Below are 14,923 nucleotides of genomic sequence, written 5' to 3' on the forward strand. Positions count from 1 at the left end.
ACTGTTACACACCATAGGATAAAAAGACAAGACTCTACACTGTGTTTCTAAAATGATTTTACAGAAAGTACCACAAAATCTCAATAATTACTGTATCTGGAAGATAAGCGTAACAGGCTCCATTTTTACCATTCCCTGTATTTTACGTCTGCTTTAAATTTTTTCATGATAAAAACAGACAAGAGAAAAAGGACACAGAGGCCTACCTGAAGAAATTCCCACTAACTAAAGATGAGATGATTTTATCATCAAAAAGAATAATGACTACAATTGATTGAAACACATTAAATATATCAAAATCCATAAATTTATAATGATACACCACTAAAAAAACAAGAAAACAACTCATTGGTTGCCTTGAGAAGTTGCTTAGGCAACAGCTCATTCATCTGAAATGAGTACAGACTTTATTACAAATGAACCAAATACCAGTAAGAGAAAAGTCCTTTCTTACAGACAAATCGCAGCAAATAAATGTTGAAGGGGTAATATAATTAGAAAATCACCATTTAGCAGGCCTTTATAAAATAACAACTATTATTTCCTGCTAAAACAATTAGGTAAAAGGCTGGTGGGAAAACTTTATAATGGATGAAACAGGCAGACACCACTTGAATCCCCTGTTGAATTTTAACATCACTAGAAGTGAGTTAAGACACCATGTGCCAGCCAAAAAAAATAATAAACTTCAATCTATATTTCAACCTAGTCCTCAAAACACTACATATAATTTCCAGTTTAAAGGAAGTAAGAGGGATAGAGGAAGATGGCAAAGGAAACCTTGGGGATATAATCAGCCAAATCCAAAATGTGTGGAATTCTACAAAACAATTGAGGGGAAGGGAAACAGTTATAGAATAAACATGATTTAAGGGACATAATAACCAAATATGAACAACTTGTTTGGATTCTGGATTGAAAAAATCAGCTGTGAAAAGACATCTTTGAGACAATAAAGGAAATTTGAACTCACATTAGGCATTAGATGACATTAAGAAATTATTGTTAAATCTGATGTATTAAAGGCATTGTGGTTATTTTTGTTTTAAGGCATTATCTCTTAAAGATGTATACCAATGTATGTATGTATTTACAGGTGGACCACTGGATATCTGAGATTGGTCTTAAAATACTCCAGCATAGAAAGAGGGAAGAGTAATTCTGTATATTTCGCATGATGGAAAATTTCGATAATACAATAGTTCATAGCAGCATTATCCATAATAGCCAAAAAGTGGAAACTCAATCATCCATCAACTGATAAATGGGCAAATAAAATGCAGTATAGCCATACAGTGCAATATTATTCAGAAATAAAAAAGAATGAAGTACAGGTAAATACTACAATATAGGAAAAACCTAAGTGAAAGAAGAGAGTCATAAAGGACCACATATTGTATAATTGCATTTATATGCAATCTCCAGAATACGTCAATGTACAGAGATAGAAAGCAGATCAGTGATTGCCTAGGACTGAGGAGGATGTGGGGATTGGAGTGTGATGGCTAAGGGCACAAGGTTTCCTTACGGGGTAATGAAACTGTTCTAAAATTAATTGTGGTGATAGATATACAATTCTGTGACTATACCAAAAGCTACTAAATTGTACACTTTAAATGTGTGAACTGTGTGGCATGTGAATTATATTTCAATAAAGCCGTTTTACGAAAACCAACAGGATGATACAGGAAGGAATGGCAGAAGGGAGAGCTCTAGTATATAAACAGAAAGCAAAAATCTCAGAGGGAGCTGAGAACCACAGACCAAGAACCATCAGTTTTAGAACTTGTAAAATTCTGTAATGTTTGCATGTTACATTTGGTTTTTTAGTGCTTTAATCCCTTCACGTGATTCTGCACAGTGACACAGTAAAGCCTGTAAAATCAAAAGTACAATGTGTTTCTTTACTAGGAAAATAAAGAAGATGGGAGTTTGGAAGGTTATATACCACTCCAAAGCAAGGCTTTGGGGAAAAAAGAAAACCCACAAAAGGTAAAGTGGACGCAAGGACAGAGTAAACTGTGACATTTATCAAGGGGAGAAGAAAGACTGGAGCTTTCAACCAAGAAAAGTTGGAGTGTTGCATTGGATATGAGAAGAGTTATGTAATTTAATAATATAAAACCTATTAAGGAATCAGGTGAGGTAAGGGAAAACCCTGAAAGGAGTATTTGCATTTGTTTCAAATTCCATTTCTTCATCTTTGATTTAACTCACTGTGGGCCAAATTGTGTCCCAAGAAAAGATATGTTGAAGTCCTAATCCCTAGTAACAGTGAATGTGACCTTATTCATACATAGGGTCACTACAGTCTTAAAATAACCCAACGAATGGTGTCCTTACAAGATTAATGCAAATTTGGGTACAGACACCCAAAGAGAAGAGAACGTACTGTTGGGACAGACAGACACAAGGGAGGTGTGTGATAATGGAGGCAGAGAGAGGAATGATGTGTCCACAAGCCAAAGAATGGCAAGGACTGCTGGGAACCACCAGAAGGGAGAGGAGAGGCATGGAACAGTTTCTTTGTCAAGTCTCTAGAAGGAACTGACCCTGCCAACACCTTGATTTCAGAATCCTAGCCTCGAGAACTGTGAAAGAATGAATTTCTGTGGTTGTAACCACTCAGTTTATGGTCCTTTATTATGGCAGCACTAGCAAACTACTACTTCTCATCAAACCACTTCATTTTGGCTTCCCGCACTAATCTATGGACACTGGTCCTTAAATGCCAAATCCAATGGCTCCATTTCATCACTCTTCTCCTCTTTGTTCTCGGTAACACTCGATACTATTGAGAATTTCTGCCTTAAAACTCTTTTTTCCTTTGTTTCATGACCATTTTTCTGGTTCTCCTACTGTCTTTCAGACAGCTCTCAGTCTCTTTTGACCCTCCCTATTCTATCTTTGGCGCTCCCAAGTCTGCCCTTGTTCTTCTTCAATATTCTTTCTATACACTCCACCTGAGCAAGCTCTTCTATTCCTCTGACATCAAATGCTTCCAATAAGTTGATAAATCCAAACTCTATGCCTATAGCTCCCCATGTCACCCAACCCTGAACTTCAGATTCTTTCATGAAGTTGCTTACCAGACATTTCCACTGAAATATCCCCTGGCACTCCAAACACTACCGTATAATCAGACCTATTTTCTAAGAGCTCAACACGTCCAGAAGTTAAAAAAACTTATCTTTTCCCTCCACCACCAATAATAAAAACATTCCCCATTCCTGATGGTCTAGACTGAGTGGACTGTGTTCTCTTCTGAGCACCAGACTTATCTCTGGAGATAAGTTAGGACAGCAGAACTAAGCAATGCAATAGGTTAAACATCCCTAAAAATAGCATAAAAATAAGGATATATATCCAAAAATCTGGAGACAAGCAGAAGACATACCTCTGCTCATCTGCATAACAAGGGGACAGTTTCTCTAGTAAAAGCTCCTTCCCCAACACACTAGTACTAATTCAGCCACCTCTGGAAGACAACAGGAAGAATAGGAACAGTGGAAGATAGATCCTTCTAATGAAATGTCAGGCAATGTTCTAGCTACGTTTCTGTTTAATGTAGTTTAAATTCTTTCATTCTTCAACATGCTCCTGGGTCCCTCCCTTGACAACCTTAAAGGGTCCTATAAAAAGACTTTTCCCCATCTCTTTATATTGCAAATAAGAAGTTCCTACCTCATTATCAGCTCCCAAGGCATTGATTTGCTCCAATTTGTAGGTCCAATATCTGGCTTCCTCCTCTGGGATATCTACCGTGAAAGAAAATAAACTACATTACCAAGTTAATAATTTACTCATGGGTTGATTACACTTTATTCAATCAAACAATCAAAGTTAGAAGGGTGGTACTGATGGACTAATTTTACTGATGGCTCAACTGTTGCCATGAACACTATCTTGAATCTTCACATAAGCCAAAATAATATACTATTATTCCCATTAGATCAGAAGACTTAATATTGCTAAGATGTCAATGCTGCCCAAGAGATCTATAGATCCAATGCAATTGCTATCAAAATCCCCATGATGGGAGTGATGTCAGCAACATGGAGGGGTGAGTTTTCCCAGTAATCTCTCCCCTCCACCATACAACGAAAAACACATTCATATTCCAACAGAGAACATCCAAACACAACACAAAAAATGTCGGAGAGACCCACACAGCCACACAATGGAGTGCACAGAGGCTGGAACCTCCTTGCAGCCTAGAGGGAAAGCCCTCTACAGGGACAAAAGCTTTTGCGGGTGGTGACCTCATCAAGCCAACACCCCAGGAGAGCAGATAGCAAGAGCAGAGGGAGAAAACCCTGAAAGCATGCAGGAGAAAGCGTCCTTCCCCCACCTGCCCAGCAACGGTTCCAGTGCCTGGGACCTCCAGTGGTGACAGACAGTAATTTCAACCAAATAATACAACGATGGACAAAAACAGAGCCACGCCCTCTAGCAATATCAAACATTATATTAGGTCTCCAGAACAGAGAGAAAATGACAAGTACCCAGAAATCAGCCCTGAGGACACAGAAACATGGAATCTAAAAGATAAAGAATCGAAAATACCTATCATCAAAAACTCATCAAGTTAAAAGAGAATGTAAAGAAACAATTCAATAAGCTCAGGAGCTACTCCACAAAAGAGATTGAATTTATAAAGAACAATCAATCAGAAATATTAGTGATGACAGACACAATGGAAGAAATAAAACAAATATGAATTTCCTGAATGCTCGAGTAGACATCATAGAGGAGCAAATCAGCACAATCGAAGACAGAAATGTTGAAATGCTCCAGATACTGGAGGAGACAGAACTAAGACTAAAAAGAAATAAAGTCTCTGAAAAATATCTGACTCAATGAGGAAATGCAACATAAGAATTATAGGTATTGAAGAAGGTGAAGAGAAGGCGAAAGGAGCAGAAAGCTTGTTCAAAGAAATAATAGCAGAGAACTTCCCAAACCTAGGGAAGGTGATGGAAATCCATGTGGAAGAGGCTACCAGATCTCCTAAACATGTCAATTTAAAAATACCTACTGCAAAGCATATAGTAGTGAAACTGGCAAAAGTGAATGACAAAGAAAGAATACTAAGGGCAGCAAGGCAGAAGAAAATAACTTACAAAGGAACCCCTATCAGGCTTTCAGTGGATTTCTGTGCAGAAACCTTACAGTCTAGGAGAGACTGGAATGATATATTCAAATCTTTGAAGGACAAAAACTTTCAGCCAAGAATACTCTATACAGCAAAAATATCCTTCAGATATGATGGAGAAATAAAAACTCCCAGACAAACAAAAGCTAGAGGAGTTTGTAGCAAGGAGACTGCCCCCCCTACAAGAAGTCCTGAAGAAGGTCCTCATACCTGAAAAAACAAAAAAAGGGAGAAAGGGGTTGCAAAGCACAGAGAAAGGCAATAAGCAGGTAGAAAGAATCAGAACAGGCTAGCAAATACTCAACCATAGAATTAAAAATAAAGGGAAGGAAAACACCAGAAACAAAGATAATCTCATTTTAACCACAAACTCACAACACAAGATGGAGCGAGATGTGAGAAAAACAACTTAGGAAGGGAAGAGGAAAGGGACTGAATCAGCTTAGTCTAAGGAAGTAAGAAGCTATCAGAAAATGGACTACCATAACCACGAGATTTTGAATACAAACCTCATGGTAACCACTACACAAAAAAGCAGAACAGAGACACAAATAACAAATAAGGAGAAAACTGAGAAACATATCATAAAAAACTACATAATTCAATTGGTGGGCCAAAATATACAAGACGAGAAACAAAGGAAATGGAGGAGAACCAGAAAACAAGTGATAAAATGGCAGCATTAAGCCTTCATATATTGATAATCACCCAAAACGTAAATGGATTGAATTCTCCAACAAAAACACACAGAGTGGCAAGATAGATTAAAGAACAAGACCCAACAACATGCTGCCTCCAGGAAACACATCTCAGCTCCAATGACAAACAGAGGCTCAGAGTGAAGGGATAGAAGATGATACTCCAAGCTAATGGCACAAAAGAAAGGTGTCGCAATACTTATATCAAACAAAGTAGACTTCAAGACAAGACAGGTAAAGAGAGACAAAGAGGGGTAGTATATAATGATTAAAGGGACTCTCCACCAAGAAGAAATAACACTTACAAATATCTATTTACCCAACACAGGAGCACCAAAGTACATAAAGCAACCATTAACAAACCTAAAAGGAAATAGTAATAATAACACAATAACAGTAGGGGATCTAAACACTTCACTCATATCAATGGATAGTTCATCCAGATAGAAAAATCAACAAGAAAACAATGGAATTAAATGAAAAGCTAGACCAGTTGGACTACTTAGACATATATAGAACACTCCATCCAAAAACAGCAAAAAACACATTCTTCTCAAGAGCGCAAGGAACATTCTCAAGGATAGACCAAATGTGGGAAAACCAGGCAAGCCTCAATAAATTTAAGAAGATTGAAATGATAACAAGCATCTTTCCCTATCACAATGCTATAAGCTAGAAAATAAATACAAGAAAAAAGGTGAGAAAGGAATAAAGATGTGAAGACTAACGGACATGCTATTGAACAAGAATGGATCATGGAAGAAATTAAAGGAGAAATAAAAAACTATCTGGAGACAACTGAAAATGAAAACATACCATATCAACTCATACAGGATGCAGCAAAAGCCGTACTAAGAGGAAAATTCATCACAATACAGGCTCACCTTAACAAACAAGAAAAATCCCAAATAAGCAATCTCAAACTACACCTAACTGAATTAGAAAAAAAACAAAGCCCAAAGTCAACAGAAGGAGAAAAATAATAAAAATCAGAGCAGAAATAAATGCTACTGAAACAAAAAAGGCAGTAGAAAGGACCAATGAAACAAAGAGCTGGTTCTTTGAGAAGGTAAATAAAAACCGACAAACTTCTGGCCAGACTTACGAAGGAAAAAAGAAAGATAGCTCAGATAAATAAAATTAGAGATGAAAGAGGAGAAATAACAACAGATACTACAGAAATAGAAGGAATTATAAGAGAATACTACGAAAAACTATATGCCAACAAAATGGACAATCCACAGGAAATGGATAAATTTTTAGACTCATCAAGAAGAAACAGTTAATCTGAATAGACCAATCACAAGGAAAGAGATTGAAACAATAATCAAAAGCATCCCAAAGAAGAAAATCCCAGGACCAGACAGCTTTCCTGGGGAATTCTACCAAACTTTCAGAGAGGATTTAATACCCATCCTTCTCGAGCTGTTCCAAAAGATCAGGGAAGATGGAACACTTCCTAACACATTCTACAAGGCCAACATCACTCCGATACCAAAGCCTGACAAGGACAACACATAAAAGGAAAACTACAGGCCAATACTGCTGATGAACATAGATGCAAAAATCCTCAACAAAATATTGGCAATCCAAATACAGCAATACATCAAAAGGATCATACATCATGATCAAGTGGAGTTTATACCAGGGACACAGGGATGATTTAACATCCGCAAATCAGTGAATCTGATACACCCCATCAACAAACTGAGGAATTAAAACCACACGATCATCTCAATAGATGGAGAGAAAGCACTTGACAAGATCCAACAGCCATTTATGATTAAAATCTCTTAACAAAATGGGGATAGAAGGAAATTACCTCAACATAATAAAAGCCATATATGACAAACCCACAGCCAATATCATACTCAGTGGGGAAAAACTGAATGTCATCCCTCTGAGAACAGGAACGAGACAAGGATGCCCACTATCACCACTCTTATTCAACATCATACTGGAGGTTTACACCAGATCAATTAGGCAAGAGAAAGGAATAAAACGAATCCAAATAGGGAGTGAAGAAGTGAAACTCTCGCTGTTAGCAGACGACATCATCTTATATATACAAAACCCTAAAAAATCCATCAGAAAATTATTAGAAATAATTAACAACTACAGTAAAGTTGCAGGGTACAAAATCAACTTACAAAAATCAGTTGCATTTCTGTACTCTAATAATGAACTTACAGAAAGACAGCTCAAGAATACAATCCCATTTATAATCGCAACAAAAAGAATAAAGTACCTAGGAATAAATTTAACCAAGGAGGTGAAGGACTTAAACAATGAAAATTACAAGATGTTAGTGAAAGAAATAGATGATGACATAAAGAGATGGAAAGACATTCCATGCACATGGATTGGAAGAATAAACATAGTTAAAATGTGCATACTACCCAAAGCAATCTACATGTTCAATGCAACCCCAATCAGAATCCCAATGACACTCTTCACAGAAATGGAACAAAGAATCCTAAAATTCATACGGGGCAACCAAAGACCCCGAATTGCTAAAGCAATCCTGAGGAAAAAGAACAAAGCTGGAAGCATCACAATCTCTGACTGCAAAATGTACTACAAAGCCATAGTAATTAAAACAGTATGGTACTGGTCAAAAACAGGCATACATCAATAGATCAGAACTGAAAGCCCAGAAATAAAACCACACATCTCGGACAGCTAATCTTTGGCAAACGTGCTAAGGACATACAATGGGGAAAAGACTGTCTCTTCAATAAATGGTGTTGGGAAAACTGGACAGCTACATGCAAGAATGAAAGTAGACCATTATCTCACGTCATACACAAAAATAAACTCAAAATGGATCAAAGACTTGAAGATAAGTCCTGAAACCATGAAACTCCTGGAAGATGATATAGGTGGTACACTCTTTGACCTTGAACTTAAAAAGATCTTTTCAAATACCATGTTTTCTCATACAAGGGAAACAAAAGAAAAAATAAACAAGTGAGACTTCTTCAGACTAAAGACCTTCTGCAAGGCAAAAGAAAACTAGGATCAAAACAAAAAGACAGGGCCAGCCCAGTGGCGCAGCGGTTAAGTGCACACATTCTGCTTCAGTGGCCTGGAGTTCATCAGTTCAGATCCTGGGTGTGGACATGGCACTGCTTGGCAAGCCATGCTGTGGTAGGCATCCCACACATAAAGTAGAGGAAGATGGGCACAGATGTTAGCTCAGGGCTAATCTTCCTCAAAAAAAAAAAACCAAAAAACAAAAAGACAACTCACCAACTGGGACAAAGTATTTGCAAATCATATATCCAACAAAGGAGTCAGCCTCCATAATATATAAGGAACTCATGCAACTGAACAACAAAAAAACAAAAAGCCTGAGCACAAAATGGGCATAGGATATGAACAGACATTTTTTCAAAGAAGATATACACATGGCCAATAAACACATGAAAAGATGCTCAACAGCACTAATCATCAGGGAAATGCAAACTGAAACTACACTTAGATATCACCTTACACCTGTCAGAATGGCTATAATTACCAAGACAAAAAAATAACAGACCTTGGAGAGGATGTGGAGAAAAGAGAACCCTCATACGCTGCTGGTGGGAACGCAAACTGGTGCAACCACTATGGAAAACAGTATGGAGATTTCTCAAAAAACTAAAAGTAGAAACACCATATGATCCAGCTATCCTACTACTGGTTATTTATCCAAAGAACTTGAAATCAACAACACAAACCAATCTATGCACCCCTATATTCATTGCAGCTTTATTCACAATAGCCAAGACAATCCAAGTGTCCATCGACTGATGAATGGATAAAAAAGATGTGGTGTATATATATACAATGGAATACTACTCAGCCATAAAAAAAGACAAAATCATCTCATTTGTAACAACATGGATGGACCTTGAGGGTATTATATTTAGCAAAATAGGCCAGACTAAGAAAGACAAACACTGCATGATTTCACTCATGTGTGAAAGATAAACACATGGATAGAGAACAGATTAGTGGTTATCAGAGGGGAAGAGGGTTGGGGGGGGCGGGTGAAAGGGATAAAGGGGAACATATGAATGGTGACAGATGAAAACTAGACTATTGGTTCGAGCACGGTGCAGTCTACATGGAAACTGACATATAATAATGTACATGGGAAATTACACAGTGTTATAAACCCATAGGACCTCAATAAAATAAGTTAATTAATTAAATAAAAATGCAATGAGGGATGGACTGACAGACTTCTAGCCTGACAATGTGAGGAGCTCCACAGATCCACTCCGTAGCAAAACTGTATATATTAAAAAACACCATTTAAAGTCTCTGGAAATGGTCGTAAGGCATACAGCAAATGAAGAAACACTTATTCAAGAAAATCTACTAAAACTTTAAGAACATCCAATTTCTGTGGTATCTGAACCAAGACCCACTCCCACCCTTCTCCATCTCAATTCAGCAAGACAGAGACTCCATTCCAAACCAGTGCAGCCCAGAACACAGCACTAAGAATACAAGAAACTAAGCCGCAGCAACAACTCCCAACTGCTTTTCTCTTTACCTGCAACTTGGCCCAGAGACACACAAAAGTTTTCCTTTCTATTTTTCTGAACTAATAGTTGTTCTGAGTTTAGTTATTTCTGAGCTTATTGGAAAATCATGGCATTTTTGCTTAAATAACCATAAGGTACAAGATATAAGCAGACTGAAATCATAAATTAGTAGCAATAACAATAGTATATGTAGATATCAATAATGTGAGCAGTCAACATTAAAATTAAACTAAATTTAACTAAAACAAGATACCATGTAAACCAATTACACAGAAAAACATTAAAAACTGAGAAATACAAAATTTAGACAAAGGGGTCGGCCCGGTGGGGCAGCAGTTAAGTGCGTACATTCAGCTTCGGCGGCCCGGGGTTCGCCTGTTCGGATCCTGGGTACGGACATGGCACCACTTGGCACGCCATGCTGTGGTAGGTGTCCCACATATAAAGTAGAGGAAGATGGGCACAGATGCTGGCTCAGGGTCAGTCTTCCTCAGCAAAAAGAGGAGGATTGGCAGCAGTTAGCTCAGGGCTAATCTTCCTCACAAAAAAAAAAAAATGTAGGCAAAGATGTGCAGAAAAGAGACACCTCAGACACAGCTGGTAAGAATATAAATTGGTACGGTCTTTTTCACAAGTAATTTGGCAGTACAACGAAAAATAATAATGCACATATCCTTTGACTCATTCTTTAAATTCTACTTTTAGGAATTTATCCTAAGACACACAAATGGGAACAGAAATAGCTGGTCATTATAGCAGTACATAATATCAAAAAAATTGGGGCTGGCCCCGTGGCAGAGTGGTTGAGTTCGCGCGCTCCGCTGCAGGCGGCCCAGTGTTTCATTGGTTCGAATCCTGGGCGCCGACATGGCACTGCTCATCAAACCACGCTGAGGCAGCGTCGCACATGCCACAACTAGAAGGACCCACAACGAAGAATATACAACTGTGTACCGGGGGGCTTTGAGGAGGGGAAAAAAAAAAAACTGGAAGCAATCTTCATGTCAATTAATACAGGATTGCTGACATAATTTATGGCATAAGCAGCTGTTTGGATCTGCAAGATAGACCTTAAAGTTTAACATGGAATGATGTCCAAAATAGTGTATTTAAGTAGTTTATACAAAACTATATATCTCTATACATAGTATACAGAGAATGATCCAAATTTTGTGAAAATCTATTTCTAGAAAAGAAATTTCTTATGTCTAAACCAAGACACAAGAAAGTTAACAGTGGTTTATCTCTGGGGAATGCAAAGGAGAATAAGGAAGTGGGAAGAGAAAATTTTAACTTTTTATCCATAAACATTTCCATACTGTTTGAATTTTTATCATGAGTATGTTTTTTCTGATTTTTTAAAAATTATCCTTCTATTTATTAGTGCTACTTTAATGTTTACATTGACAAATTATAAGGTATATAGTCACTTCAAGACAATAAATGGTAAAATATTATCAAAAGAATAAATCATTGATGTTCTCTAACAAGCAGGTATTTCATAAGTTATTATAATATATTGTCACAGAAAACTAAATGATCTGAAGAGAATGCTTTTAGTGTGGATTCTTTAATGAGCACCATTCTGGAATCTACTTTGCACCGTCCCTGCGAGAAGTGTTATAGAGAACAGAGTGGACAGAGACAGAATGCCCTCAAAGGAGATAGCTGACAAGACAAAAAACTCAGTAATGAAACAAGCAAACAACTTCAAACAATATGGTAAAAAAGTATTAAATGGTTTTTAAAATCTAATAAAATAGACTCACCAAAAGGCAACTCAAATCTTGTATCAAGCAAAATTTTATGGGGAGTTGGGTTTTTAGTTCCACAGATCTCATCATCTTTCATTAATGTCTCTGCCTCCAATGTGGACCACTCTCCAGGCCCTTCCTAGAAAACAAAGATGTAAGATTGAACGTTATTCTTCCATAGCTCCCCTCTTGGTTTAAGAGCCAGGTGTTTTTCTCTGATTTCCTTGCTGGAGAGCTTTTGATAGCCACTCACATCCTGGAGAGGGAAACACACCACTGTCACCACCTGCCTTTACTACATATGGCATCTGTTATCCCTCTTTGGTGGGACAGCAGTTTTCACTGTGCTCAGCTCTCTACAAGCCCGCTGAGGATAGAACTTCTGGAGTGCCAAACTCAAAAACTAAGCATCTCCATGGATCAATATTTAATCTGCACAATTCTCAATGACTATGTCACTTAATATGTGTCGCTACTTCTAATTAGTAAAGAGCTAGTAATATTGCTAGTTAAGAAGACCTGAACTGAGGCCACAATGAAAACGAACTGCCCATCGGCCAGAGGGGATAGAGACTTAGCTGGAACTAAAAGAAATTTGGGAAGAGAGGCACACCTTCACCATCCCCATGCCCAGAGAAAACTCACAGTCCATCAGGAATATGACAGATTTTGTCCAGGTTCAAAGTGAGTGTCTATGGGAAAATGATGCTGAGTTATACTCTAATCTGGGAAAGTGGAGTGGGAGTTCAGTCTTGAAAACATAGTCATGCATCACTTGATGACAGGGATACATTCTGAGACGTGTCATCAGGCGATTTCGTCATTGTGCAAACATCACAGTATACTCACACAAACATAGATAGTGTAGCCTACTACACACCTAGGCTATATGGTACTGTTAAGGGACCCCTGTTGTATATGCAGTCTGTCCTTTACTGAAACGTTATTATGCAGCGCATATAATGAGACACTGTGAATACCAATTGCCAAGCCTGGTAGTTCCTCAAACTCTATTAGGACTACATGTGGAAGAAGGAAAATTGAAACCAATTGCCTGCAGATTGGTGACTCAAAGAAACACAGCTGAGAACAGGACCAGCCAGCTGGGCGAGGAAGTTTAATGGCACTCCTCCCAGGACAGTGTCTTAGAGGGGAATGCAGAAACCACAGGCATCCTAGATCTCACACACACACACATGCACACGGAGTACTCAAAAGGGGCTGTCTACCTGATAATGCCAAAGAGGTGCTCTGGCATCTCTGAGGTCAGTCATAGGACAGAAGGAAGATCAGATCTAAATAAAATCCCCTGAGCCTCTGTGTGAGGTTAGGAATAGACTGGTTCCACTCCTTCTAATGAGAATGGGAGCAAAGCAATCTGAGATGTGTGGATGAATATTAGTTGCCTGGAGCTAGGACGGGGAAAAGTAAGGGCTAGAATCATACCGCCAAACGGGCAATGCATTGACTGACCTCATCCGACTGACGAATAGTCTTCAGCGCAATCCACACGGTCCCCACCATGGTGTCCCAGATCAGTCCTTTGTTCCATACCTCCACACTCAGACCCAGGTCCAGGCGATTAATCTCACTAAAGGAAAGAAAAAAACCCTTTAAAGAAAGCCAGATAATATGAAAGAAACAGCCCTAGCTCCTGTTTTGCTAAACTGTGAATACTTTCTCACCAGGATCCCGTTGTCAGGGAAAATCAAAATGCTCCAGAAAACTGCAACCATTCTTTAGGCCCTGAGAAACCTATGTAGGGTATCCACAGAAAAACGCCCCTGTCCGTCTGTCTCCTCTCCTTTGGAGCTACAATTATGGTTAGATTAATGCAATTTCACAAAAAAATGAGGTCAAGCAGCAAGGGCATTACTGCCAGGCCTGCCTGCCTACAATCTCCACCCTTAAGCGACAGTTCTGTTGTACTGTTAACAGTAACGACACTGCCCCCAACTTATGCCTTTGCACTCGCTGTATACAGGAACCTTTTAGAAAAAGGCAAGGTTTCTTTACAAGATTTATTTATGAAAGGGAGTCAAGCAGAAGTATAAGGGCCCTTGAGAACATAAGATACTGCCATAGAATACATCAGGGAGACGGAAAAAGGAGAAAGGGAGACAAGAGACCAGCAATGGAGTTGCCAGTGACAAATGAACAGGGTAAGAGGCATAAGAAATAGGCACAGAAAGGTAGAGAAAGTAGCTAATAAAACCCACGTGTAAAGGGGAAGAGGGCAAAATTACATAGCATCTCAAGGTGGGAGACAGGAAATTCACACATACCACAGCAGGGCGGAAAGGGGAAGTGCTATGGGAAACTGGAAAATAAACACATAAGAATAAAGCTGGCTATGCTGATAAGAGGCTGTAGATCACTACTTTTCACTTGCTGGGAACAGCTAACACAGTAGGTGATTATTACAGCCAATTAGAAGGTGGAAGAAAGTAGGATTGCTAGTTTTACATACCATAGCCAGGACTGTGGTATGGCTAATATAGTAGTATAGGAAGACACCTGAATAAACTGTTCATAGCTGACTTAGTACACTACGTGTGTAATGAAATGAATAAGTGGTCTCATTCTCATGTTACTATAATTGAGATAGGGAGTGAATGAGGCTTATAATCTAGAGAGAGAAGCAACCAGTAAGAAATTTGACACCACTGGCCTCTTTGTTTTCGAAGCCCCAGTTCTCCCTTAGTTTTCAGGACACTAGTATCCACTGTCTCTCCTTCAACCTCTCTGTTCATTCCTTCTTAGTTCCCTTTGTCCATC

The 14,923-nt window shown here is 38.5% G+C and overlaps 1 protein-coding gene across 13 annotated transcripts in view; it reads right to left on the minus strand.

Moving 5' to 3' along the window:
* Window positions 1-14,923, minus strand: part of UNC13B (unc-13 homolog B) — a 209,262-nt gene that overhangs the window by 147,952 nt on the left and 46,387 nt on the right. For all 13 annotated transcript variants that reach the window (XM_070519238.1, XM_070519237.1, XM_070519236.1 and 10 more), the window contains 3 exons: window positions 13,619-13,736; window positions 12,161-12,284; window positions 3,685-3,758 (listed from right to left, as the gene is read on the minus strand). In XM_070519238.1, the coding sequence (XP_070375339.1) occupies window positions 3,685-3,758; window positions 12,161-12,284; window positions 13,619-13,736 (316 nt within the window). The remainder of the gene's footprint in view (window positions 1-3,684; window positions 3,759-12,160; window positions 12,285-13,618; window positions 13,737-14,923) is intronic.

The sequence above is a fragment of the Equus asinus genome, chromosome 10 (assembly GCF_041296235.1).
Source record: "Equus asinus isolate D_3611 breed Donkey chromosome 10, EquAss-T2T_v2, whole genome shotgun sequence".
Lineage (NCBI taxonomy): Eukaryota > Metazoa > Chordata > Mammalia > Perissodactyla > Equidae > Equus > Equus asinus.